Raw genomic sequence first — 27,061 nt, 5'->3', positions numbered from 1 at the left:
CTGACTATCTTATTTTCATTTTAAATATACAATAGTTTTGTAAAAGAAGATAAAAGATAAAAGAAGTTGTTTCCCAAATGAGGAAGGAACCACCACCCTTTCCCCCAGAATGGTGCCTTATCACTGATAATGGCAAAGAGTTGAGATGTCTCAAACTACTGTCATTTCCTGGGATATGGCAAAGTAGCCTTTGTAGAATTGGGACGGCTTCCTGACTCTTTGTTTCCTGAGTGCGTTTATTTGATTGCTCTTCAGACAAAGGGTTTAATTGGAGGCAAATGTTTTCCATCCACTTTACTTGTATCCTTTGTATAAAGGAAAGGGGCATGAAGAGTTTGGTCTAGGTCTTTTCAGATAACTGCATACTCATCACTACTACTAAATCATTTTCAGAAAATGGAGACTGTGACCTCTCAGTAACTCCAGTCATTGTACTTTCACCAGAGGAAGAGTAGTAGAGTGATTGCTGAGAACCAGTATGTACTTGTCTGAAGAAATTTTGAATATCAGTCTGCATTTATCTCTGGAAAGAAGAGAGAAAGGAGGAGGGATATGTCAGGAGAGAGAAAGAAGTTATTGTTCTACCCTGTTATGTAATGACAAATCATACATCTCTCATTGTTTTTCTTTAGGTTTTAGCTCCTGAAGTAAAACAACTTTATGAAAATTTTATAAACATTACAAACATTCAGTGTTTTAAAATGTTTCTTGGAAATTCTGAGTAATGTGTATGTATTAGTCTAGGTGTTCTAGTTTAATTCCAACTAGAAAATTACATTTCCTTCTGAACACAACTGAAAATAAATAACTAACTGCTGTAGCGTTTTTATTCAGACGTAGTTACCATTAATCCTCTAATTTTGCAATATGTCTTAGTGCTATAGCATCCTTACAATTTATTTTTATTTTTATTTTATTTTATTTTATTTTATTTATTTTTTTATTATTTTTTATTTATTTATTTTTGCTAACAAAAGAGAATGATCTCCTGACTTGCCATTTTGTTATCTCTGGATCCTAAATTACTGCTATAACTCCTATATTTAAAGGAAAATATGTTTACATTTTTTCTGATTACTTCACATACTCTTCTACAATTGTAGAAGAAGCTGCTAATGATATTATTAAATTGATGAAGGGAAAAAAGTAGGCATGTTAGAAACCACAGTTATATGTAACAGCTTGCTTTCTGAAATACACTGAGTTGCCATGAGAATCTACCTTCAAACAAAATAAGTTGTTTGTTTGTTTGCATCTAACAAACTGAATGGTCTTATGTTGCTATAATGTCATATTCTGTTACTAAATACATAATTACAAGATAATATATTTTGTTCTTCTCTTAATTTTTTCTCTTTCTGTAGTGAAAAGACAGAGTCTGAAAGTTCAGATCAACGCAACAGATGACACTGTTTGCATGAGGTATATTCGACCAAGCCAAAACACCAAACTTCAAGGTTTTGTCCTGGGTTATGGAAGCAGCTTCTTCTCTAATCAGTACATTCCTTTACCTTCGGATGGAAGCACCTACATAAATGAACTTGGTAAAGTATTATTCCTTTCCATGCTACTGTTGTCATCATATGGAAATAGACCAATGATATTATGAATCTTTGGGTTTCTTAATTTGTGATCTTACTGGGGTGCTGTTTGGGCTTTTTTTGTGTGTTTAAGGTTAGCTTGGGAAGAATTTCAGATCACAGTGTTTCTTTAAGGAGAAAAAATAAGTTCTTGTTGTTTGGAAGAGCTTGTTATTTATATTTGAGGATTTTCACTTGTGGGAATTTTTAATTCTAAGAGAATGTACTCTATTGACTGCATTACAGATGATATGAGACGATTTGCCTAAATCTGCAGTTATGTATAAGGGAGATGCTTATGTTTTTATCGTAGCAAAGAAGCAGAAATAAAACAATTTTAAGTATTGTGTGGTTGATTCACTTTACTGGAAATGTTTATAACAAAATGATGCATTTTCTTGAAGGGGCACGTTCTAGTTGCACATGTTGCAGAATAACCTTTACGTTCTGTGTCAGATGTTACAAATATAACTCTATGAGTTGTATGGAAGAGATTAAAATGCATTGGAAATCTTGTATCTTGTTGATTGGAATAGGAAACAAAGAGTAAATTAGGCTGTCTTTTTAACCCTGGATTGTCAGTATCGATAGAATAGCAAACCAGGAGAACTGGATCAGTTATAATTTTCTTATAAAACATTGATTTATTAGAATTTTACATTATACAAAATCTGTCCAGTGTCTGAGAATTTTCCTATTGCTTTCTTTAATCTTCCCATCAATGAAATGAATCCAGAGTCTTGTATTACCCTCATCATTGCAATGTCAGTGGCCTTTGTGTAAAAGAGAGTAGAGAAAGCATGCATAAACATAGGAGTAACAGTTGCATTGTTTTTAATGCAGTAAATCAAGGCGATTCTAGATGTGTGTTCCAGGCTGAGAATTATAAAATAAGAAAGGTGATAAATAAGATGTTAGACATAGGATAATTAAGAACCTTCATTAGATTTCTCTGAAAATGATTGACTTCTTCCTTTTCGTGAGTTGATATTTCTGTGATCTTTCTGTACTTTTATCACCAATACAGTGTTTGAGTTCATAAACATCACTTAAGCTGTATGAATCTAATGTTGCCATGTGCAACTTTCAAAACAGTTCAGTAAAAATGATGTACTGGCTTCTTTGTAGAGGTGGGTATGAATAATACCTGCATAGCTGTATTACAGGAATAGTGGGAGTTACTATTTTGCACATACTTTGAGATCCGTGGAAAGAGGAAAAAGCCCTGAATGTAGTCACATGTAGATAGTTTGCCCTTCCCTCCATTTAATACCAGTGTTACTACCTAATGATCTGTGAAACCATATGAAAACATAAAGCTGAATGTCACCTGGAACATATTGGTTCTTGGTAGCTTTCATACTAACATCTAGTGACAGGAACTGTAGACAACTTTATTTGGTTCTGCAGTCCAATGGAGTGGCTAGCTGCATGCATATTCATTAAAGCCTACAGTTAAGCAAGCAAAATCTTGAAGTAATGAGAAATCTTGAAGATGAGAAACACCATTATATATACCCCCTCTATTGAAACTAAAACATTTTCTTTAGAGTATCTGGATAATCCAGCACAATTTTAGAGAAAGGCACAAGTGATGAGTAATACTGTCTAAATTATTTTAAAGGATATTAACATCAAAATATAATTCACTCATGCTAATAAAAGTTGTCAGTAAGTTTTCTAGTTACAGTAAACCTGATTATAAGTTCTAAATATCTAATAGCTAAAAATGCAATCTGTTAGTACTGCTATAAGGACTAGCATTTCCAACTTGAAGAAAATGTCATCTTTGAGAGGAAAGGAAAGGAATAAAAGATGCTAACAGTAATAGGTATATATTTTAAGTTACAAACATTTGCTTAAAGCAATTAACAGTACATTTGTTAAAAATATTGCTTTTAGTTACAAGTTTCAGTGTTACATTACGTGCTTACTATATTTGTTCATGGGAATTTGGAAGCAGAGAACACAACATATTTCCCATTGCATTAATCCTAAACACAACATTAAACAGCAGCATTGGCTATGCTACTGTATGAATATAGAACTTGAGCTAAAAGAAGAAACATATGTTGTGCTTTTGGCTCTGTTTTAGAATGTCATGCAACAGAGTTAAAGAGAAGACATTGGTGACCGCTAGCACCTCCCATAATTTCAGGGACTGGATGCTGAATTTACTCCAGGATGGTTCTTAGTTTTAGGAACTGTGGATAGGTTTAATTCTGTCACTCAGAGATCAGACATTGCTTTATATGGATGCTGGAAAAAACAAGATATTGTAGAGGGGCAGTATTAAAATTCTCAAGACACTTTCCAAAGGTACAATAACTCCTAGGCCGTATTGTTGAAAAATCTTTGGTTACTTCTTGTGCTTCTGGCACATCTCAAGTGATGAAATTGGCCTGGTATTCTATCTTCATATTAAAACAATGATTTTTGTTAGTGATGTTCGTTTTGTTTGGTTGTTGGTGTTTGTTTCTTTTTTTAAATTTCACCCCACAGATATTTTCTATTCTATTTTTTAGATATTCTAGTCATTCAGATGGCACTGTGCACTTTGCAAAGGCTATGTTCCAAACATTTTTCCCCACAGCAAAACGAGTTAGGCTTATAAAAGGGTATTCACATTCATTCCAACAATTCTCTCAGTCCTCTCATGCTTCATCTTATCCCACTTTTACAGAAAACAGATAGAATTTACAGGGCACACGGAAAAGTGGTTGGTTACAGCTCTTTCTGAACAGTATGGAAGGAGTGAATTCCAAATGTGAAAAGATGTTGTGGTCTGTTTAGACCAAGACTAGCACAATTTAAGGTTTTTTCTCACTTGCCAGTTTTAGTAGTTCATAGAAAGAGAAGACCTTTCCTGACAGCTTTAGAGACTGAAGCTGACTACAACTTTAAATTGGTTTAGTTGCTGAAAAGTAAAGATTAGAATTGGATACTCAAGGGCATTTGGTGGTAACCAGAAGGTATGTTTCCCCAGCAGGATAGGGAATATTAGTTTAGAATATCGTTTCATGAGAGCATGACTAGATCTGGGAGAATGGATTTCCTCTGTCTATAGAGAAGTGAATCTTGATTTGATAGTATTAAAATTGTCAAGGAACATGGTTTAAAGGGGAAATATTGGTGCTAAGTGGATGTTGAACCAGATAATCTTGGAGATCTTTTCCAACGTTGGTGATTCTGTTAACATTAAACACAAAATCAGTAAGATTTAATTTTATGATTTTATGAGCTCACAGATGTATACTTATGTATTTTGAAGTGAATAAATGAGAATATGATCTTTCTTAGGATTTACTTCCAGGAAAATCACATGGCTTTGTAGAAAGCGTGACATCCACTTTCAGTTCATCTACTAAAATATTCAGCTCCTCCTTGGAGTGATTCTTAAAATAGTTTTTTGTTTGTTTTTTCTTTCCTTTTGCATAGAATCATAGAATGATTAAGGTTGCAAAAGACATCCAAGATCATCTAGTCTGACCATCCACCTGCCACCAATGTTGCCCATTAACCATATTCCTTAGCCCCACATCTACAAGCTTTCTTAAACACCTTGAGGGATGATAGCTCAATCACTTCCCTGAGCAACCCATTCCAACAACTGATCACTCTTTCAGAGAAGTTTTTCCTAATATCCAACCTGAACCTCCCCTGGTGCAACTTGAGGCCACTACCTCCAGTTCTATCACTAGTTAACTGGGAGAGGAGGCTGATTCCCACCTTGTCACAACTTCTTTTCATGGAGTTGCAGAGGGCGATAAGATTTGCCCTGAGCCTCTTTTCCAGACTGAACAATCCCGGCTCCCTCAGCCGCTCCCCATAGGATCTGTGTTCCAGACTCCTCACCAGCGTTGTTGTTCTTCTCTGAGGCTCATGGCCTCGATGTCTTTCTTGTAGTGAGGGATCCAAAACTGAACACAGTATTCAAGAGGGACGATCACATCCCTGCTCCTGCTGACTGTACTATTTCTGATATGAGCCAGGATGCCATTGGTCTTGTTGGCCACATGGGCATACTGCTGGCTCATATTTAGCCAAGCGTCGACTAACATCCCCACATCCATTTCCTTTGCACAGTCTTCCAATCGCTCTGCCCCAAGACTGTAGCATTGCCTGGGGTTGTTGTGGCTGAAATGCAGGACCTGGCACTTGGACTCACTGAACTTCATCCCATTAAACTACACTGCATTTAAACTGATAACTGAGCCAGCAATTGTGTAATATCATCCATGAATCAGGAATTGCCTGCAGACAGCACGTAGAAAAGAAGAGTTCTGTTTGATTTCCTGAGCTTTTAAAGAGCTCATGCTGCCAATAAACTCTTGAGCAGCTTTATGCATTGCTAGACAGCTCAATTTGAATTAACTTGAAGTGTAAATGACAATGGTGAGGTAGCATTAAAGGTTAGTATGAAGAAGTATCAGTGTGCAGGATGTGTTTTCTTTGGTGCTGATGATACTCACAAGCTTACATGGTAGTAAATGACATTATTGTTGGTCAAGAAAGCTAAATGGATGGTATCAAAAGATATCAGAATTTAAATTCAAATAGACTAATAAGCAAGGTGAAAAGACCCATCCAAATATTCTGAGCTTTATTCAGACTTTCATCTAAATCTTCTCAGTCTTCACAACTCACAAAGAATATTTCCTTGAGATTTTTGCACTAGTTTAATCTAACTTGATTAGGAAGATAATAAAGTCAGTCTTCCTGAATGTTACTGCTGGAGGAACCCCAAAAATTGGATGGAGACAATGAAATTTGGTAAGAATGGACAGCAATTAGCTAAAATCTGAACAAAATGTATTCTAAGAAACAGTTGGACCACTTTGTTTAGCCTTTCCTTTACTTGAAGCAGACTGTGTACTGATGAGGAGAATGTGCTGGCAGTTCCGTTTTATAGCAAATGTGCATACAAAAAGGGAAGAATTCTAATATCTCCTTGAACACATTTTAAAAAGTGTAATTCAGGGATGTATGCTAGATCAGTAGATAGCTTAAAGTAAGTAAACATTAATTCAGTACCTGTCACTGATTAGAAAGAATAGTATGTAGAATATACAGTGTATAGAATTGTTATATTAGTTTGGATTAGTGACATGCGTTTTCATTATATTCCTCAAGGCTGGTTGTCTCTCCAGGCTGTTCAAGTGGGTAATAAATTTTATTTAATAGTTTTTTATCACAAATATCACAGAATCTTAGTCAAACAGTTGCTTTTTCCTTGTATAATGTTGTGAAAGTACTGATTTAATTCTATGAACTTAGCAGTCTTTGAAATGTTTCTTCTGTAGTAAATTGTAGACAGAATGGTAGGTGTAGTGTGCACGTGAGTCTTTCAGGCTGTTTGAATGAAAAAAATACTGAGTTAATGGAGTTGTTCAGAGAAGTATTTTGTTTACCTGGTGATGGTTCATTGAGTGTAATAGCTGTGGTGCTTAAATGAAATGACATAGATTTAAGAATATGTATTGAATGTATATGCAGGTACGTTCTGTATGTATTGAATGCCATAGATAGAATTCCTAGTGTTTTATAAATCTTTGTGCTTCTAGTCCATGAGTAGGATACCCTCCTACTTCAGAGGTTATTTTTTTGAGTGTACGTGACTGTCTGAGTGTAGCGTTTTGCTCCAAACTGGCACTGCTTTATTCAGCTGTGAGTATTTAAACTTGAAAGAGCAATACTGATGACATACTGGAGCCACCCAAATGAATTATCAAAACCAAAAAATTAAAATAATAATAATAATTAAAAAATAAAAAACTATAATACTAAGAATTAAGCTTGGATTTGTTGATTAGCAATCATCTGGCACAACTGGTCATTTTCCTAATGAAAACTTCAGTCTGTCACTATTTGGACTTTCGATTTGCAGTTTCAAGGGATTTGTACAGAAACAGTTGCGTGCCAGCTGAAACAATCTGTTAACCATGGTGTTTGTCACTCCAACCTTAATAATGGGCACTTAACAGGTTCTAACAAGCAGATCTCTAATGTTCATCTTTTAGTATCAGCTCATCAAGAAGACATTAAGTGCAAGGAACCTGGAAGATTTTGGTATTGAATTTGTAAATACATTTCGAACTGAACTTGTTCAAGTTCATGTAGTTCTGAAAAGATTAATCACTTAAAATATTTTGAACTCTTACAAGACCACACATGTATTTACTGTATACTGGATATATAATTAAACAAATTTTGAAGAATGACTTTTGTAATTTGTGAGGTTTCAAAATGTTGGTCAGAACTAATGATATTGTATGTAGGTTACTCTGAAAGTAATGCCTCCTATTTATTTTCTTGGAAACTACAACAGCTACAAAGAGCACAATAACACTATTTGATAGAGGGAATTTTCAGCTACAAAACACTATTTTGTGTTTGATCACTACCATTAGCTTTTTTTGCCAGCAATGAACAAGAGCCAGCATGATGTGCTCATAAATATCTGCACCAATGGAGGCGAACCCACTCTTTCACAGCTGCTATCGCAGTGTTGTTGTTATGAATATGTTGCCCACACCACCAATCTTTCATTGGTCTGAACAGATGGAATTCAGAAGGCACCAAATCCGGACTACACTGTGGTTGGACAGTTTGGTCAAGATTGGCAATGTATTCCACGGTCTTTAAAATGATCTGGCACCCAGTGTTATGATGTTGCAAGCAAAAAATCTGGAAAGATCGTCCTTTTCCAAACCCCAGAGACAGTGCACATCACTATATCCATTGAGAGCTGCATGTTAAATGTTTTCTTCAATTGAGAATTCACATCTTGCCACTCTGTGGACTGCTGTTTTGACTCTGGCTCACAGTGATGACACCACATCTCTTCACTGCTAATGAAGTGATCCAGGAACTTGTCACCTTCAGCTTTGTATTGGTTCAATAGGTCCTGGCAAACTTGTATACAGTGTTATTTCTGTTCCTATGTGAGAATTCCTGGAACACACATGGTGAAAGCTTTGCAATATTCCAAGGTTGCCACCATCATTTGCAATGCATTAAAGCCAATATTCAGCTCTGTATACTGTTCCCTGGTCATAACCCATAAATTCATGTGGATGTGCTGACCGAGACACTCTACATTTCATGGATATGGCAGCTGTACCTGGCCATCCAGAGCATGGCTTATCTTCACGTCACTGTCACCACTGCTGAAACACAACATCCACTGACTCACTGTGCTCACATCCAGTGTTTGATCTCCATCAAGATTCAGCGTCATGAATGTCAATGTGTGCCATTTTTTCTGCATGGAGGAATTCAATGACACACCTCTGCTTTATTTTCACTAACACGTCAGATACCATTTTGACATCTTGCCCCTCTGCTGCTACCTGTCACATGGCAACAAAATGTGGGGGAATATTGGTGGGAAGATTCACCCTCTACAGCCATAGCACCAGCATCCACCTCTGATGTTGTGTGCCAATGTCGTAAAATAGGAGATATTACTTTTGGACCAGTCCTCATAGTCGTGTTGTTCAGCACTTTGTGAGAATTATAATGTTCTCCCAAATAGTCATGAATGCATAGCATGAGGAAATATTACTTTAAGTTTTGTTGGTTTTGTTTTATTTTAAAATAATTTTAAAATTTATTTTAAAATATAAACTAACATAATATTTAAGAATAGTTTAAAGTGTCACTTATTTCTAGTTTCAGGTCTCAGCACACTAAGTTTCTAAGTAATTGTATAGATTCTAGCAGAATTGTATGCTGCTATAAATATTAAAATATGTTGGGGTTTTTTTGTTGTTATTTTTTGGTTTTTGTTTTGTTTTGTTTTTTGTTTGTTTGTTTTTATTTGAAGGGATGATTGCACTTTAGGGTTACTCTCTTTCTTTTGTTTTTTTCTTAAACGCAGTCTTTCATCCACACTGTTTTGAGCAGTTGCTTTCAATGCTTGCGTTATATGTATTTGGGGTGCAACTGAAACCCATTGAAAAAACAGTAATTAAAGTACATGTGTAGCATGGGTATCCAGAGACATACGCATAGTATCAGTCAAGTTAGTTTTTGCCATGTGTCTTCATGTCATCCAAACTGATCAGATGTCTCTCTAATGTGTCAGAGTTTGTGTAAAAGTTGGTTTACTTCATTTTATATGAAATATTTCCAAAAGATTTCCAAACAGTTTCACAACTGACGCCCAGTGACTATGCATGCATCATTCAGAGTGGCTGAAGTCCTGCTGTACATTAAAGGAAACTTAGGTCATTCTGGTAAAATTGAATACAAATATGAAAATTCTTATCTTTGGCAGGGTTTTGTGTCTTTTACGGGTATGTAATGTGATCTGTTCTGGTAGTGTTTTTGCAATAAAGCAGACTAACATTTTATGGGAAGTGGTGCAAAGAAGTTTAATCTGGAGTTAGAATGGAGACAGATTTTTTCAGGTAAAGCTTTAAAAAATATTTTGCAGTGTTTCTTTTCCTGTGAAACAAAGCACAGGTTTTAAAATTGTAATGAATATGAATGTCAGAAGGTATGGAAGATGTGATTTCTCTCTTTCCTCTGATATGAACTTACATAATAAGGAAATCATTTAACTATAGCTCTCCTTTTGCATGCAACATTATTTTTACTGTAACTACCCTGAATTGTCAGTTAGACTCAGCCCTTTGTTAGTTTTGTACAAATTTAGTCTCTTGATCTTAGATGTTATTATGTTCATTGAGAGCATCCAAAACTGTCCAAGCATTTAACAGGTACATCTCACAGTAAGTCTTCAGTAAAATATCTATAAAACAGGACTCTGAGTGATGTGAATACTTCATGAAATTTGTCAGACATTGTTGTTCCCTGCAACCAAACAGCCATGCAAATCTTGAATAATTTAATATTAATCTAAGGAAGTATAGTGTGCTAGATGGAGGACATACTTTGCTTGCTCTTTTACAGTATGCCAACTCTTTACTCATAAACTGCTTAAAATAGGAAAATTAACATGTGCAATCAGAAACAATATATAACTTTTAAAAGAAGTTATTAATAGTAGAAAACATGACGTTAAATGGTTCTAAAAGGTTAAAAACAAAATATGATGCATAATGCAACAAAATGTTGACACTATTTTGACATCACAGGAAAAATTTGCTACTAGTTAATGATGGAGGCAATTTTGAAAGGGATTGTTTTGTAGCTAAGCACTAGTAGAAAAGGTGTTTGACAATATCTGAACCATCAGCCTCAGAAAGATCTGATGCTGAGAAAGTCCTCCTCCTGTGGCAGCATCAGCAGCTACTACGGGGATTTGGTTATACAGAAGTGATGAGAGCAGTAGAAAAACAACCTTTCCCCACAAGTTATTGCGTTCACTTAGTGTGCAAGTATATTTAAGAAATAGGATACAGTATCCTAGCAGAATTTCTTTGTTCTGATAAAATAATCTTAAGAGTCTTTTATGTATATAATTACACTGTTCAGTAGGTCATCTTGGTTGCTCATGTGTTTGGCTTTTAGATAGGGAAAGCTGAAAGTACTGTGCAGATGGGAACTGCCTAAGGAGCTCTCAAGCTTTTTCCTTTTCATCTGAGCTTTCCTTATCCTTTGCTTTCCAAATAACAGCCAGCTTGAAATATTACATTGTCAAGTTCACATATTTGTTAACTCTTGGTAAAAAAGAATGGCAAAATCTTTTATGCAGGGATGTGTGATGTGTTATTCTTCGTGGTGGCTAGAATGTTTCTGAATGATTTTTGAGTAAACCTTGAAGAAAATGTTCCTAAAGACCCTTAAAATTGGATATCAAATCTTCACTGAATATTGGACTTTTTCTTAATAAATTATAGGTTAATCCCCATCTCAAATAAATGTTAAATCTATACTACTTCTTTCTTCATTTACAGATGCAGAGCCACGGTATTTGGTTTCAGTGAGACCAGCACGTGTTTCAAATAACAAGAAATCTTGTTCAGGTATTTGAGCACCACGGAATCTCTTTCATCAAGTAGTTTTGAGGAAGATAATATCCTGTTTTTACTAGATTTCTCTGGAAATATATCTGTAACTGTAAGTGACTTACTGAGATGCATGAACTCCATATGTGGGAAGGCGAAATGCAGACCAGTATTTCCCAGATAGTAATTAGTCATGAATGTGGAGTTACAGACATGATGGTTGTACAATACCTGAAGACAATCCTTGTAAAAAGTTCTACGAGAACTGAAAATTAACTGAATTTTTTTCTGTAATACACCAAGAAGTTTAAATGCACCTGCATACATTGGTTGAAAGTACAGATCAGATTTTCATTGAGCTTGTTAAGTGAAGAGATATTAGGGATCAAAAGGTATGAAAAGAAATCAGACCTGTTTCAGTGGCTTAAACTTTTAGGGAACTTGTGGTCATGTGTATATTTTGAGGAGTTATAGGTAAATTAGATATTTCAAGTATGAAAAAATGATACAAAGTATATATGAATTTCCTTTCATTCGTCCTCTTTCATACAACTAAGGAACTAAAGAACTAAGGTTGTCATTGGGCTTGTAGTCCATAAATGTTAGGTCCAAAATATTTGCTCTAGATCATTTCTTCATTTCCAACTATTTGTTGGAAAATCTTACTTCTGAAAGTATTTAAAAGCTTTTAAACATCATGTAAATAAAGTTATCTTTCCATATGAAGGATAGTTGTGCTTCTTCATTCAGAGCAAATTTAATCTAAGTATCACCCAAAATATAAGTATTTTGAATTTAGTATGTGGCTAAAACCCAAAAATGTCCCAGATACAGACACCAATTCAAATCTACCTACAATTCAAAACAACGGAATTTTTGTTGGTCTTATTTCCACTCTTGATGGAAAGTGCTGTTTACACTATAAATTATCTGTGGACACACCTGTTGTGTTAGTAGGAATCCTGCCATCTGTCATACAGAAAGAGGAACTTCAAATAATCTGAATTATGTATATACTAATCATACAAAAATAAACATTAAAGTTTTCATAGTCTCAAAAACGAGACATAAAGAAAACCTGCAATAAGACAAAACTGTTATAAAGTTCTGTAAATTAATCTTTCCTGCCAACAAAATAATAGTACGATGTGTTATTTCTTTTTTATTTACCATGAATCTACAAGTCTGGAAGTGAAAAATCCCAGTATCTTCCAAGGTTGAAATACATTTTGTGTAAGTTCAGGGAGGACCTAATAAAACCGCTCTTTCTGTTGCTTCTGCAGCTTGACTGTGTGTCCAATACCTGTTTATTTAAAGCACTCTCCCAATTTCTGTTTCTGTGGTTTCTACATGTATCTTCCCTTCCTTTCTGCAAACTTCATACTGCACTTTTTTACTCTATTCATGCTCAGCTCACTTCGGAAAAGGAGCAGTCTCTTTCTTTCAGATATTTGGCTTGGGAAGCCAACAAACAGATAAGAGACACTCTCCAACCCCATTTTTAGACAATATTTTAGAAAAGCTGAGAACAGTTGACCCCTTGAAATTCAGAAGAGGTCTTCATTTATTTGACTATCCAACTGCAAAATCTTTCCCCTACATAATGCAAGAGAAACTAACTTATAATTGGAATTATATGTTTCTTATCTAGGTCGGAACAAGAATCAAAAGCCTCTGCAGCTGGTAGTTGGCACTCTCACCCCAACTTCTGTGTTCCTCTCTTGGGGCATCCTAGTCAACCCTCAGCATGACTGGACAGCAACAAGTAACTGTGCTAGCGACAGGTAAAATAACAGAAAACAGCTTTTGCAGTGATAATGTTTTAATGTAACATTTCAACTTTGAAGCTGTGCAGGTTGTTAACCAGCGTAGCTGAAGAAAAATGACAGTGTAAATTAAAACACTGCATTAATTCTGAGTGTGAAGTAAGTTTTCTTCTTTACTTAAGTTAGTGCTTAGCAAGCCTTTACCTGTCTTGATAGCAAATTTAGTCAGGTGCATATGTGTTGAAGTACAGATCTCAGTTTCACCATAGATCCTTTATTGCTCTTCAGCAGTGGTCTTGGCTCTACCTTTGTTTGCATTTGAATAAATTGGAAGAAACATTGTTCAATGACAGGAAATATGTTGATTTAAAGTTGGCTCAATAGAAGTAAAATATGGCTTTTGTTGCGCTTTAATAAGAGAATGGGACCTTGTTTTAATACTATCTGATTTTTACTTTCTATGTTTTGTCTTATCACTTCCCTTCTTTACTGATATTTCTATTAGAGTACAGCTTTCATTAATTTTCTATTTTAAGTAGAAGTTCTCTTATATTACAATATTTGTTTTGTTGTCATTTTTTAATGAATGTACAGTAGACATGGAGCTCAGGAAGTCTTCCAAAGTGGGAGTGTTAAGAAAATCACAAGGCTAGTTAGCTTCAAAGATAAGAGCACTCTTACATTTTTGAAAACTTTTAGCAGTTGATAACATGTATTTGCAAGTACTCTTGCTTTTATGTTTTCCCTATGATTTTAGTATTCTTTTTGTATTCTTCCTTTTATGACAAAAGAGTATTTTGATCTTCATTTACTCCCTGTTAAGCTCCATACAACTCAGCAGTGTAAAACCAAAAAAAAAAAAAAATTAGTGCACATTAAGAATGTATCTACATCCAGTTTGCAAGCATCAGCATCATCTTTTTCTCTATTGCAATCATGGAATCAAAGAATATCCTGAGTTGGAAAGGACATATCATTAAGTCCAACTCCTGACTCCACACAGGATGACCACAAATCCAATCCCCTATGTTTGAGAGCGTTGTACAAACACTTTTTGAGTTCTGACGTGGCTGTGATATGGGGGTCAGGCTGACTAGCCCTAGATGACTCCTCCAGCCTAGATGGACTTTTATCTACACTATCATTTGCCTACTTTCAAGTTCCAGAACCTGATGTATAAGGGCATTTGTGTGGGTGAAACATGCAGGAAATGGGTTTGCTTGCTGCTCTGAGAAGAAACTTGCTTAGGTCCCCTCCTTCTGTCTGGTGGCAGAGGGCAAAAGATCCTTTATATCTTTGTAGTGGCTGGCTGACTATCTTGCTCCGATTTATAAGAGGGAGATGAGGTTCTTTTAATATTATATACCCAGCATGAGATTAAGAAACAACAGTTCAAATGTTGGTCCGACCAGTTTATTACAGATCTTAATTAGGGAGATGGGGAAGGGGAGGACGGACATTATTATGACTTAGGATAATGGGGAAGGGAAGAAGGGCACCGTATTCAGACTATACAGAAGAGTCCAGCTAAGATTGCCTTGTGTGCTCCATGATCTTTGAAGTAATCTGTTGCCTGGCATTATCATGCTGCAGGAGAAAGATTGTTGCCTTTTCTGGCCTGACTCTGGAAGACTGAGCCTTCAACATAATTAGTGTCATGATGGAGTGGTCAGAGTTAATGTTTTGTTTGTGTTTCAAGAAATCCAGAAGAATTGCCCCTTTCCTAAAACATGTAGCAAAATCAGTTGTTGTTTCTGATAGTATTTTCCATGATTGGCCATTGTCTTGTCATAGTTTGTGTTTTAATAATGGAGTAGGGATTTCCCTGTGCTCTGCAGTCACCTTTCATGTATACTCTTCTCTTGGAGTGCACATCTGTAAATTTGGCAAAAGGAAGTTTATGCATTTACATGTTTTATTGGCATATTAAGTAATTTTAATCTGGACATTAAAACTTGATACATTTTTCAGTGTATTAAAAATGTTTTTGATTGTTTTGTTAAGGTCCTTTCTTTTACCACCTTATATTTTCCACAGAATATCTGTTTTGTACCTTACAACTCAGATTCCTATTCTTTTTGTTTCTGAGTTATTCTCAGGCTCATAGCAGGGTTTTGAATTTCTATTTATTTTTTGGTCTTAATTTTCTTCTCCAGAAGCCACCACCAAAAAAACAGCTGGATGGAATTCATCCTTTTTCAGTGTAAGATGGATGTTTTACAGTACGTGTAACAAATTTCAGTAATACTTGGATTAAAGAATTACTAAACATCTCTGATATTAAAAACAACAAAACAAAAAAACAAAACCACAGAAAACTGCACTCTAATTTGGCAGTGATACAGTCTGTATATTGAAAAGGATACTAGCAAGCTGTAGGGTGCTTGTGCCATAACTCAGTACTTACATTGTATTGTTTTATTCTGGCTAGTATTACAGTCATACTTTTTCAGGGTGGTGCTGCTTGATATAATTGAGCAATATTGGTAGACATGTTTTTTAATGTTATAATCCATTAGTATTCATCACACTGACTGTAACTGCAGAAAGTAATGTCTTGGTTTACTTTCTTGTTCAAAGGGTGGGCAATATATTACAAGAACACTGGATGAGAACTGTATTATGTAAATGTCAACTATTACTTTTTTTTCCCCTTGTGAATATTTTTGGACTAGTTTTAGGGGGAACACCTTACCACAGAGAGATGCAGAAGTTTCTAAGAAATTTGTTGAGGCTCACTAATGAATACAGTCATAAGTCGTTCAATTGACTTGTTCCAGCATACATCAGAATTGCAGAAACTACTTGTAAAATAAGCTTGTGGCTTCTGCTCAGCATAACATGTGGATGTTCACAACTAATGAGACTGATTTTTGCTCTGTATATACTACTAGTGATGTTGGGTCCTATGTGAGGAGGAATATGTATGTACCTGGGAAACGATGAGGCTCACATTTTGTTTGTTTGCTCGCTTTTCAGATATTTGATAACTCTAAGGGACCTAAAAGAACAAAAGCAATAGTTAATATAAGTCATTTTAGTAATTCATAACACAAAAGATTGCAGACAGTTTCTTTCTGAAGAAAAACTTGTTTTTGTTGAGCAGGTTCTACACTGTTCGCTACAGAGAAAAGGATAAAGAGAAGAAATGGGTTTTTCAGCTTTGCCCAGTTACAGAAACAGTGGTGGACAATCTGAAGCCAAACACACTTTATGAATTTGGAGTTAAGGACAACATGGAGGATAGCGTCTGGAGCAAGACTTTCAATCATAAGACAGTTTTGTCTAGTAAGTGTTTTCTAGTAATTATCTAATAGATAATAGTTTTGACAGCATTTTTTTCCTATGTTGTGATAGAACTTAAAGTAAACTACTGATCAGTTTTTCATTGTTTTAATGCCACCTGCATGCCCGTAATAAATTCTTTTAGGAATTGGTGAAAGCAGAAATTTTTTGCTTTTGAAAAACTGTTATGTACTTATTTGAAGGATGTTCTCATTTAATTGTGAATGATAGAGGACCTGTTGCAGTTTGGTAGAAGTGTAACAGTTTAGGTAGGTACGCACCAAGCGTTGTCCACGTATTTATACATCTGACTGGATTTCAAGCTTTTTCTCTGAGCCTAGAGTAGTAAGATCTTTACTAATCCGATTTGATGGAAAGTATTATTCTTGTTTGAGTCTTGTGCTTACAAATTTAAGCTGGTGAAAAGCTAGAAAGAGCTTGTCCTAGCCAACATACATCAAAATGGGCCCCTTACGACTCTTCAGAAAAGTTCAATTCAAAGTTAATTTTCAGTCAAGGAATTACATAAATAGTGTTCATAGGAAACTTACGTTCTAAAGTGTGCTTTTGTTTGGGTGTTCATGGAGACAGGATATGGCACTTTTGGATGTTCACACAGTTATATTTTAATTTCTTTTATACGAAGTCCTAGGAAAGTGCAGGCAAAGTAACATCAATTAGCCACCAAAAAACCATCTACTGTTCAAAGAATCACTGCTGTCAATGGAAGAACTATGCAGCAGCTGAGTCTTCCTCCTTTCAAAGAAGGACAGAGAGGAAGTCTGTCATCTCAGAAAAGATTTAACATACTTTTTCCAATCTGAGTTTTCCTCAGGCATTTAATTAAAGACATTTCTGAGCATGATGTTTGTCAGAAGATGCTTCAAACTCCTAAGCTCAGTATTTCTAGTTTCCCTGAGACAGGAAGAACGGAAATTCTCATAATAGAACCTTATTCATGTGAGATTTCCATCTGAAATTTTATTTTGACCTCAGTTTCAAGTTGCAGGAAAATTATTTAACTCAACATAATGAGGATAAGGGAGCAGAGCCATGGGTGGCTGGTAGCACTGCAAAATTCTACATACACTATACTCAAAAACTTACCTGGCCTTCAGCGTACATTAGAAAGCTCTAACTTTAAGGTACCTGCCCAGTGCCTGTAGAGTCATTCTGGGAGTCCAGAACAATGCCATCATTATACCATGAACTTAATATGGAGAATACTCTTTTCCCATACCCACCTCAAATTACTCCGCTTCACAGCATTGAAGAAGGCTTAATAAATGGCTGTTTTGCCAAGGAATTTATAGAACAGGTGCTGAAATATATTTGAACATTTAACAGGGAATAAAGAGTGTGTAGTGCTTATAGTTTAGTACTGTGTTCAAGACTATGATTAAAATATGTACATTGCTATCACTAAATTTGCTGTTTATACTGAAAGTTTTTCTAACTCTGGTTTCTTACGGATGTTGCATTTTTTAACATCCTGGAAGAATCATTCTTGTCAGTTAGGGAGGCACACTGAGTTGAGTTGAAAGATATGATCTCATAAGAATTTGTATACTTTGTAGGTGAGATTTTTTTTTCTGGAGTGTAGTCAGTGGGTGCTTCTGCAGCATCTAAATACGGAGGGCCTGCTCTTATCCTGGATGACTACACTCTGGTTTATTGATACAAGCACTATTCTGTTACACATCTGAGGTACTTGATTTCAGCAAATGTTAATGTTCTAATCAGATAGCTGGTTGCATATTTCAGATTCAAGCCCTTCATATTGTCAGTTCATAGTAGGCAGATGGAGAAATTTTGAACAGTACATAGAGTGAACATTCTAAATTTACTACCGTCTGTCTATATAGAAGTTTACCAATGAGCACAAATTGCCACTTTTTCTGATTTATCATAGACTGCCTTGCAGCCACTCAAAGTCTTTTCAAATATTCAGGAACGTCTCCTTCACCATAAATGTTCTTTCCTCACTAAAGAATATATTAATTATTATAAATTGGTATTGCTGCTGCGTGTTCCTGAATTTGTTGAATCTGCAGTCCAAACTTTTCTTTTATCTTAAACATGTTGAGAGGGTTTGGGAAGATAATCTTTTTTCTGATTCATGATTTGAGAAAGACATAAAAGGCATGGCAAATGTTCAACATTTATTGAACAAAAATTTACCAAAAGAGATGAAAGTTGATTATTTCTGACCATCTTAACATGATTTTGTCATGAAATCATTGTGAAATATTTGTCTTCATGCCAGCAGTAGATCCTGTTCCTGACAAATATTAAGCACTTTGAAAGATTCTGCATGATAGCATGTCTACTTAAATGTCTCTTAACTAATTTTTCTGTTATTTTTTCTATCGCTTATTCATTTTGGATGGATTTGTGAAGATGCATGATATTACCTTGATTTTTGTTTATTGATCTGTTGACTCAAAGGGAACAGAACAATGCAAAGGCAAAATATGTAGACAAATTTTGAAGCATTGTATTAGGATATAAAAGATGAGGAAAAGAGACTCTTTTTTTCTTGTATATTTTCAGTTTCATCACAAGAAGCTTCTAATTCTAAGAAGAGAAAAAAGCCAAAGTGAAAAAGTTTAGAGATTCCAACCCATGAGTTATTTTGATCACATATTGAGACAAAGGAAAACATGTCATATCCAAAGAGAAGTTATATATTTGCTCTATACTGCTGGAGCTGAACATATATTTCTTTTGGATGGATACATTTGAAGTACAAACTACTGAAGAGTTTACAGTATGCTACTTCAAACCATGAGTACCAGACTGACAGACTGTATGCAGAAATTCTTCCTCTTTCAAGTCTCTTCCTTGCTTATTGGTGGTGTTGGTTATTTAAAAATCTGTCTTCCCCATAAAAAGCCCCCAAAGACCATTCAGTCTTTCTTACTTCTGTGGTACAACTAAAACATTTTCTCCTTGTCAAAATGTGAAGAAGAGGCTTTGTAGATTAATTAATTAATAAAAAAAATCAGGAAAAACAAGCTTGAACAAAAGAGTTACATGGTATATTTTCGTACATTTGAAATTTTTTCACCCTTTAAATTAATTTCCCAGCTATTGAAAAATCCAGATAAAACTTGATTTGATTTCCTTGGAGAATACAAAAATTATAGTGTGTATTTATTTTTTCTTTCTGTCAAATCAGATAAAAAAGTAAATGGACAACTCCAGAATATGTACAAATTGGTACCTAGTACCCAGTCACAGGTAAGCAAAAATAGTATTATTTTTTATATTAGTTTTGTACTTTGAATTGTCAAATTTTTGCTTCTCTATTACAGTAAAATGAGAAAGAGCTTATGGACACAAATGTCAATATGAAAAACCTGTTAAATCTCAAAGTTGGTAACTGTGTGTAGAAATGTTTAGAAGTGTGGACTGATAAAATTGTTAAGAATGGTAGCTGAGTTGATTAGAGCTACTGATACTGGTTTAACAAAAAGAGTTTTTTCAGTACATAGATTCTTAACATTGAAATTTGCTTTCCCCTTTGTAGCAGACAAATTTGTTCATCTGTGATATTTGTGCTGATCCAAGAATTTTCTATAGTCAACATTGTACTTGCAAATTATTCATTTTGTGATAAGTTAGTGCTGTTACTTCATAGAAGAATCTTCTGTATACTGAAATCATTAGTCTACTCACGGAATTAATTGATCTCTCTTGTATATGAGGCAAGCATTTACAGAACCAGTGAAAGCTGAAAAGGGCAATTTAGTTTCTTTATCGAGAAGAGTATGCAGCTCACTAAATCCTTGCAAGTGGGAAGGTAGAATTTTTAACTGTTTCATCAAACCGATGTTATTCATTTCCTTAGTTTTTTCTCATCCAGCACTTGCATTAACAGTCATGTCTCTCATTCAAGAGAAGATGTTTTATCTGTCAATGATGTGAAGCCAGTTGAATACATATTCAAGAAAGTGCTCATCTCATTATGTTGTTGATTAAATCAACTGTGCTGTTTTTCCCATTGGCCCTGTAATACTTTATTAAAGATGCATGTGACAGCCTAAGGCCAGGTAATACATTCTGGTATCTGGTATGAAAGCTATGTTCCTTTATTCCTGCGTGTCAGGACCCTAACCTTGTTAGGACACAGCTGTGGGAGCAGATATTCTATTTATGAAAGAGAAGTCCTGAGAAAGTGAGCTAAAACAGTTTTCCAAATATTTGCACAACTTAAGCATGAAAGCAAAACTAGAGCCAACATCTTGTCTTTTTAGTCAGCTTCACAAAGCTCAGATCAAGACTGGTACGGCTTTATCAAGCTCCACATAAATATCATGAAAACATTCCAGACATTATTCCAAAAATTCACTTACCACTCTCACTTAGTGGTACAAAAAACTAAGTCGTAAAACTAAGCTGATGTTGTCCAACTCTTGAATTATTGTTATTAGTTCAGTATCCACAGCATTAGGTGGAGTATTTCTCAGTGACGCAATCACATCATCAGTGCAAAGCCAAAATAACTGTTATTTAGGCCAAGATTTATTTACGCCTTGTTTTGCTCCAAAGACACAAATGAATTGTTTGAGCATGGTTCTATTTCTTCTCTGCACTGAGACGTTTTTAAGGCTGTTTATTAAGGCAGCATTACCAATCCATCTAGTCATTCTCCATTTTCAACATCAGTCAAATATCAGCTTGTGTTTCTTTTGGCAGGTTCATCCACAAAGTTTGACTAAGCTCCTGGGGCTGCGTAAGCTACAACCAGAAAGGGAGGGGGAAAAAGAGACCTTAAGGGGTCATTGTTTTTCTCTTCATAAACAGTGAGAGGTGGTAGGGTGGAAAGAAAACAGAAGAAATTTCTTTACTTTCTGTCTGATGAGGTCCCTGAAGTTTCATAATGTCACACTGAAAAATGAACTCCTTCTTGAGTTTTTCAGTCAAAAAGCATAGCTACCATCTTCTATCATTTGAAAAAGTGTTCTTCCAAAGGTTATCCACTCAAGGCCAACTGTGGTGCTTGAAGAGTCTCTTTTAAATGTGTTTTAATTGATTATAGCTTTTTTGGTTACTGGAGTATACGAAAAAAAGAATAAGTACCTCTAAAAGTCATGTTGCCATATGCTATTTGGCAGAATGTTGAAGAACTGCAATATGTCATAGATGTGCCATCTGAACTTAAAATGTTTGATTTATAGCATAGCTTAGAAATCTAATTTTCCTCTGAAATTAATTAGTACATTATTTGTCATCCTTCATTCACTGAGTTGCCACTATGTTAGGAACTAATGGCACCTAATGGACTTTATGTTCCCCGTCTGGAAAATACAATTAAGAGTACAATTACTAGATGATATCTTGATGTTTCTGAAATGGTTTGCTTAAGTAGAAAATTTTACTAGACATAGAAATATGTGTATGAGACCCTTTCAGAGACTAAGAAGATTGAGATTGACAACAAAGTATTAGATTTCAACAGCAGCAGTTTAAGATTGATGTAGATTAAAGTTAATGTACAGTAGCTGCAGAACATGGATTTCATGTCAGCTATTTTTCCTCATCTGAGAGGCTAGTTTTTGAATTTATCTTAATGCGTGTATAATGTATAGCATTTTAATATTGCTGACATTACAATCATTCATTATTATTCAACAAAGAAAATATGCTTTTGTCAATGAAAGAATCCTATATTTTTAAAAGGACTGGTAATAATTATGATTACAAGTCCAACACTGGAGGCGTGTTAGTGTTTCCTAGGATTACAAGAGCTCTTTATTTTATTATTAAGGCTCCTGATGAGAAATATAGTAAAATGGACAGCTGCTTCCTAAATATGCATTTATTCCCACTTGTGAGTCACATAAGTTGCAGGGTTACTTCAAAAGCTCACCTGAAACAGTTTTTCACTAGGAGGCAAATAAGAAAGGTTAGTCTTATTAATATGTATTAAAGGAAAAATACTGAGTGACAAGAAAGAAAATGATTTCATATCCTTTGTTAAGGACAATGGCTGAAAATGACACTTAATACCAGACCATGTTCATACCAATGCAAACTTGTTTTCAGGTAGCAGAAAGTAATGGCTTTCATAGAATAAGCAGCCACTGTCCATTTTCCTGAGAAATTATTTCTTATTTCTTATTTCTTAAGATCTGGCTTCTTCCAGGTTCCTAAGCTTTTAGTTTGTATTCAAAGCTTCTCAACCAGTGGTTTATAGTGATTTAAATGTTTAGAAGACAGCAAAAATGCATATCCTCAAGTAAATAAATCTGTCATCAAATGCTAAATTTTCATGCAAGCGTTCTCACATGAAGTAGACCAGCTACTATGAAGTGCTAAACAAACTTTAACTGACGCTGACTTTAAGTGGTGTAATTTAACGCAGAGAGGTATTTTTTTTTCTGATTTATTTTTTTATTTGTTAATCAGGTACAGCTGAAAAAGGTCCACTTTTAACATACTTAGCATTTTCATATTGCTGGCTTTACAATATCCCTTTTCCCCTTTCTTCATTGTATTAGCATGCTCTCAAAAGTTGATCCTATGACATGTGGTAGAGCATACTTACTTATAATCTTGCAGATCAGTTTTTTAATTTATTTTTAAAATGCAGGGTTCATTCATGTGCTTCTTATTTTCATAGTATCAAAATGTTGAAAAAGTTTTGCACTTAAGCAAAAATATCTGAGTAAAAGACAAATGAGGAGAAAAGTGCAACTATTTAGTGTAAAAACTCTGAGAACACAAGTGGCTTGCCAATTTGTCTTTGTAAACAGTTTCACTAAATAAAACAGCTCTTGACTTAATTTTATTTTAAGTGGAATACACACACAAAAATGCTGAGTACAACTGGTTCTAGAATAGTTTGTGCTGAAAAATACTATTCCTGAGAGTATAAAATTATCCTGAAACCAAATTTGTAATTGCACGTATTTCTGATGTTTTATTGCAACTAAATGTCAGTTTTTCTTAGCTTTCTGGTCTACTCCCTAGTGAATGCTCAAGAGATTTTTAAAAGAAAAAAAGATTGGGATTTCCTAAGTTGTCAAATACTGTGTTTTTATGAAGCAAAACATCTTAAGCTGGAAAAAGGAGATAAAAATGTTATATTCCATGTTAGCCCTTGGGAACTGAAGCAATAGCGTAGCCTTTAGTAAGAGCAGCCAGAGCCATATCCAGTGTCAATGTGGGGCAGGCGTGGTTTTGGATCAGAGCCCTCTATTTTGGTTACCAAGAAAGTTCAATTACTATTATGGCAGTTATCCCAAGGATTTTTTTCCCTTTCTTCCAGTTTACGCTAAGAGATAATAAGAAGTTGGTACCTGTTACAATAATCAAACAAGGTAATTTTGTGTATTTTTTAGAATTCTTTTTAAATATTCTACAAGTGTCCTTTAAAATGAATAGCGGTAGAAAAGGTGATTATGTTGTAAATGTCATGAATATTTCCTTTTAGAAGAGATAGAAGTTTAGAAACAACTATATCCTCAAATTACAAATACTATCAACTCATGCCTGTTCGTTAATAAAATGAGTTACTAATTTTCATTATGAACAATGCCTTACTTGAGTGAATGAATAGATGCTGGTATTTTTTTTTTCTTCTGCTACTATCCATTCTTTTCTGTCTGAATTGAATTGTCCAGATATTTTGGTCTCTCAGCTCAATATTTCAGCTGGAAATGCAACAGTATGGATAAGATTCCTGTTACCAAATTTTTTATGCCTGCATTGCAGATATTTTCAGTTATATCACTGTTTTAACCTCCTTTCTCCTCCCCTCCCCAGTCATTGGGGTGAGACATCTACAGCAAGCATACATGTATGTCCCTTTAGAAATTCCTGTTTCTTAGTAGCAACTATAGTAGTGAGAGTTATCATGGTAGTGGAATTTTTGAAAATTAACTACTTGAAGATAGCTGTGGAAAATGAACTGCAGATTAAAATTTGCCATCAGAAATTGAATAATGAATCATTTTAAGTAACAAAAAAAAGTCTTCTAAAGCAGTTCACAGTTCAAGAACAGGAGAAAAATGGGAGGTGATATGAGGGTAAATTACAGGAATTACCTATAAAATATGACTGTACTGATGCTTACTTCATATCTGCTTTTTCCATCATACATCTTTTCTGAAGACATGTGAATGGTAGCATAATGAGATGGGCTGGAGGTGGATGTATATTAAAATAAGCATATAATGTGTTTATATCAAAGATATCAAACTGACATGCTAGGGAAGAGATGCACCTTTAAGGGACTTTTAAACAATGCAAATACAGAAAAGACAAAGATAGTGTCCTCATCTCTTATTATTAAACTGAGAGAAGGTTTTCAGAATGCTGAGATTTGTCACAGGTGTGTCTTTGTTTCCTGTTTCAGTTTTTTTCAAATGATTTGCTAGCATATTTGTTTTGTCTCCACAGTTATTCAGAATCGGACACAGTCAAAAACTTCAGATAGTTCTTCTCTGCCAGGAGCAATTCTAGGTGACAAAAAGATTTTTGTTTTTAATTTTCCCTCCTCCGTGACTGAAAATTAGTCTGTGTAAATACTTAAAATTTTCTTGATTCTGAGAGTTCTTTCCTTATATTTATATATATAATGTAAATGTAGAACTGTCTGTAAGAGATGAGAGAGGCTCACTGCACCTCATGACTAGTTTATTTCTGCCTTTGGGAAGGTGTTTAATTTTTTAACTATGGAACCACTTTAAAACTATGTAACTTTAGCTTAAGTTTGTTTTGTATGAGTTTCAATGGACAAACGTGAGTCAAACAGGTAGTCATTAACCACACATTTGTTGTTGAGTCTTCTTTGTCCCACTAGATAGTATGTTTATATATCAGTGATACTACAGTACTCAAGGGTTATATGCCTTAGAATTTAATTGTTTGCCATTCGAATTAATAGTGAAATTGTGCTACTATATTGAGTACTAAAATGGGAAAATTGCACTTGTTGCTCCAGTGGGGAGTAATAGTTACAGAACAGAACTAACCCATTTTTCAGACACTCAGGCTACACACCCACTGGTTCTGTAGGGTAGCCTGTATATTGTTCTTTTTTTTTTCTTGAACTAATGGCTCTTTCGTCTTTCTTTGTAGTGCATCTTATTGTTCCAGGTCTCAATGAAACTCAGCAAAAACTTCTTCCTCCTCTGTCAATAGATGACATATCTCAAGTATCCAGAAAAAAACTGGGTAAGCAGTAATGAACAAAGCTGTTATTGTTCATGAGCAGTACCAGTAGTTTAGGTGGTATGAGATTGTGTATACAAGAGAAAAGCCCTTTTTTCGCTATTTAACCTTTTTTTTTTTATTTCTTTATGTAATATTTTGATTGGAATTCTTAGAGTTCATTGGAATCACCTATTTTAAAACATCTGATCAGGTTTTTAAGATATTTCAAAGCCATTCAAAGGAATGAAGAAATGATCTAAAGAAAAGAAAAGATGGGAATCCAAAGCTATGTTTATAATCCTTAGAATTTTTGTATTGTTTTACATTTTAACTTTTATTTTTCCATAGATACTATCTTTTACTGTTTATCTTGAAATATGGTAGGCTTATGTCCTTTTCTAATAAAAAGCTTTCAATGAATTTTTATTATATGAATTCTCATATAAGTAAATGTGAACAATTGTTTCATGGAGAGATTCTTGTAATAAAATCCACGGGGAAAAAAAATTGTCACAAAGCAGAACATTTCAGTACAAGTTTTGTGTATTTGGTGAATATGACTGGAACCTGCAGGCTCCAACTCACTCTGAAATAGACTTATTGAAGTTTTTGGTTAAGATTCATAAACTAACGTATTGTCTGTGAATGGTGCACTCATGGGAATTTCCGCTATTTTTTTAATGTTAACAATGCCTCTGGTCCATCTTACAGAAATCTCTTGAGAAGAACTTTGGAGCTGATAATTTTTGGCTTTTCTAGTCTTAGTACTTAATTTTAATTCTTAACAACTAGGTTAGATTTTCTTCTTTTCATATTTCTAATTTGTTTATTTTATTCTCTTGCTTCATTACTGACCATGATACATTCTCAGACTGGTTTGCTTTGCAGTGAGAAAAGAACACTGCTTGTTTTTGTTCAGATGTTGGGTGCATGTAAGGGTAAAGAGACACAGCACAGTAAAATGTGAATGTGTTTGAGTAAGAATGTGTTTGAACTGAAGCTGAATTACTTGGATTTCAGCAAAGCTTTCAGTACTGTTCTCACAGTATACTTCTATACAAAATGATCAGCATAGCTAGACAAAGACATAATGCGATGCGTGAAGAACTGGCTGACGGGTCAGGCTCAAATGATCAAAGTAAATGGGATTACAGTAGGCTGGCAGCCATAAGTGAGTTTTTCCCAATCTTGGAGCCAGTTCATCAATGACCTGTATGCAGGACTTAAAGGTTCACTAAGTAGGGGTTCAGTAGGTGCGCAATAAAAGTAGCAGTATGTGACTGTGGAAAAGAGAAAGAGAAAAAGAAAAAGAAGAAGAAGAAGAAAAAGAAGAAGAAAAAGAAGAAGA

The 27,061-nt window shown here is 34.8% G+C and overlaps 1 protein-coding gene across 30 annotated transcripts in view; it reads left to right on the top strand.

The window, feature by feature from the left end:
- Nucleotides 1-27,061, top strand: part of ABI3BP (ABI family member 3 binding protein) — a 130,528-nt gene that overhangs the window by 22,753 nt on the left and 80,714 nt on the right. For all 30 annotated transcript variants that reach the window (XM_010720269.3, XM_010720294.3, XM_010720238.3 and 27 more), the window contains exons 2-9: nucleotides 1,365-1,544; nucleotides 11,447-11,515; nucleotides 13,149-13,281; nucleotides 16,370-16,551; nucleotides 19,730-19,791; nucleotides 23,825-23,876; nucleotides 24,958-25,020; nucleotides 25,639-25,734. In XM_010720269.3, coding sequence (XP_010718571.1) covers nucleotides 1,365-1,544; nucleotides 11,447-11,515; nucleotides 13,149-13,281; nucleotides 16,370-16,551; nucleotides 19,730-19,791; nucleotides 23,825-23,876; nucleotides 24,958-25,020; nucleotides 25,639-25,734 — 837 coding nt within the window. The remainder of the gene's footprint in view (nucleotides 1-1,364; nucleotides 1,545-11,446; nucleotides 11,516-13,148; nucleotides 13,282-16,369; nucleotides 16,552-19,729; nucleotides 19,792-23,824; nucleotides 23,877-24,957; nucleotides 25,021-25,638; nucleotides 25,735-27,061) is intronic.

The sequence above is a fragment of the Meleagris gallopavo genome, chromosome 1, assembly GCF_000146605.3.
Source record: "Meleagris gallopavo isolate NT-WF06-2002-E0010 breed Aviagen turkey brand Nicholas breeding stock chromosome 1, Turkey_5.1, whole genome shotgun sequence".
In the NCBI taxonomy this organism is placed as follows: Eukaryota; Metazoa; Chordata; class Aves; order Galliformes; family Phasianidae; genus Meleagris; species Meleagris gallopavo.
The sequence above is the reverse complement of the archived record's forward strand: the minus strand, read 5'-3'. Positions and strand labels throughout refer to the sequence as shown.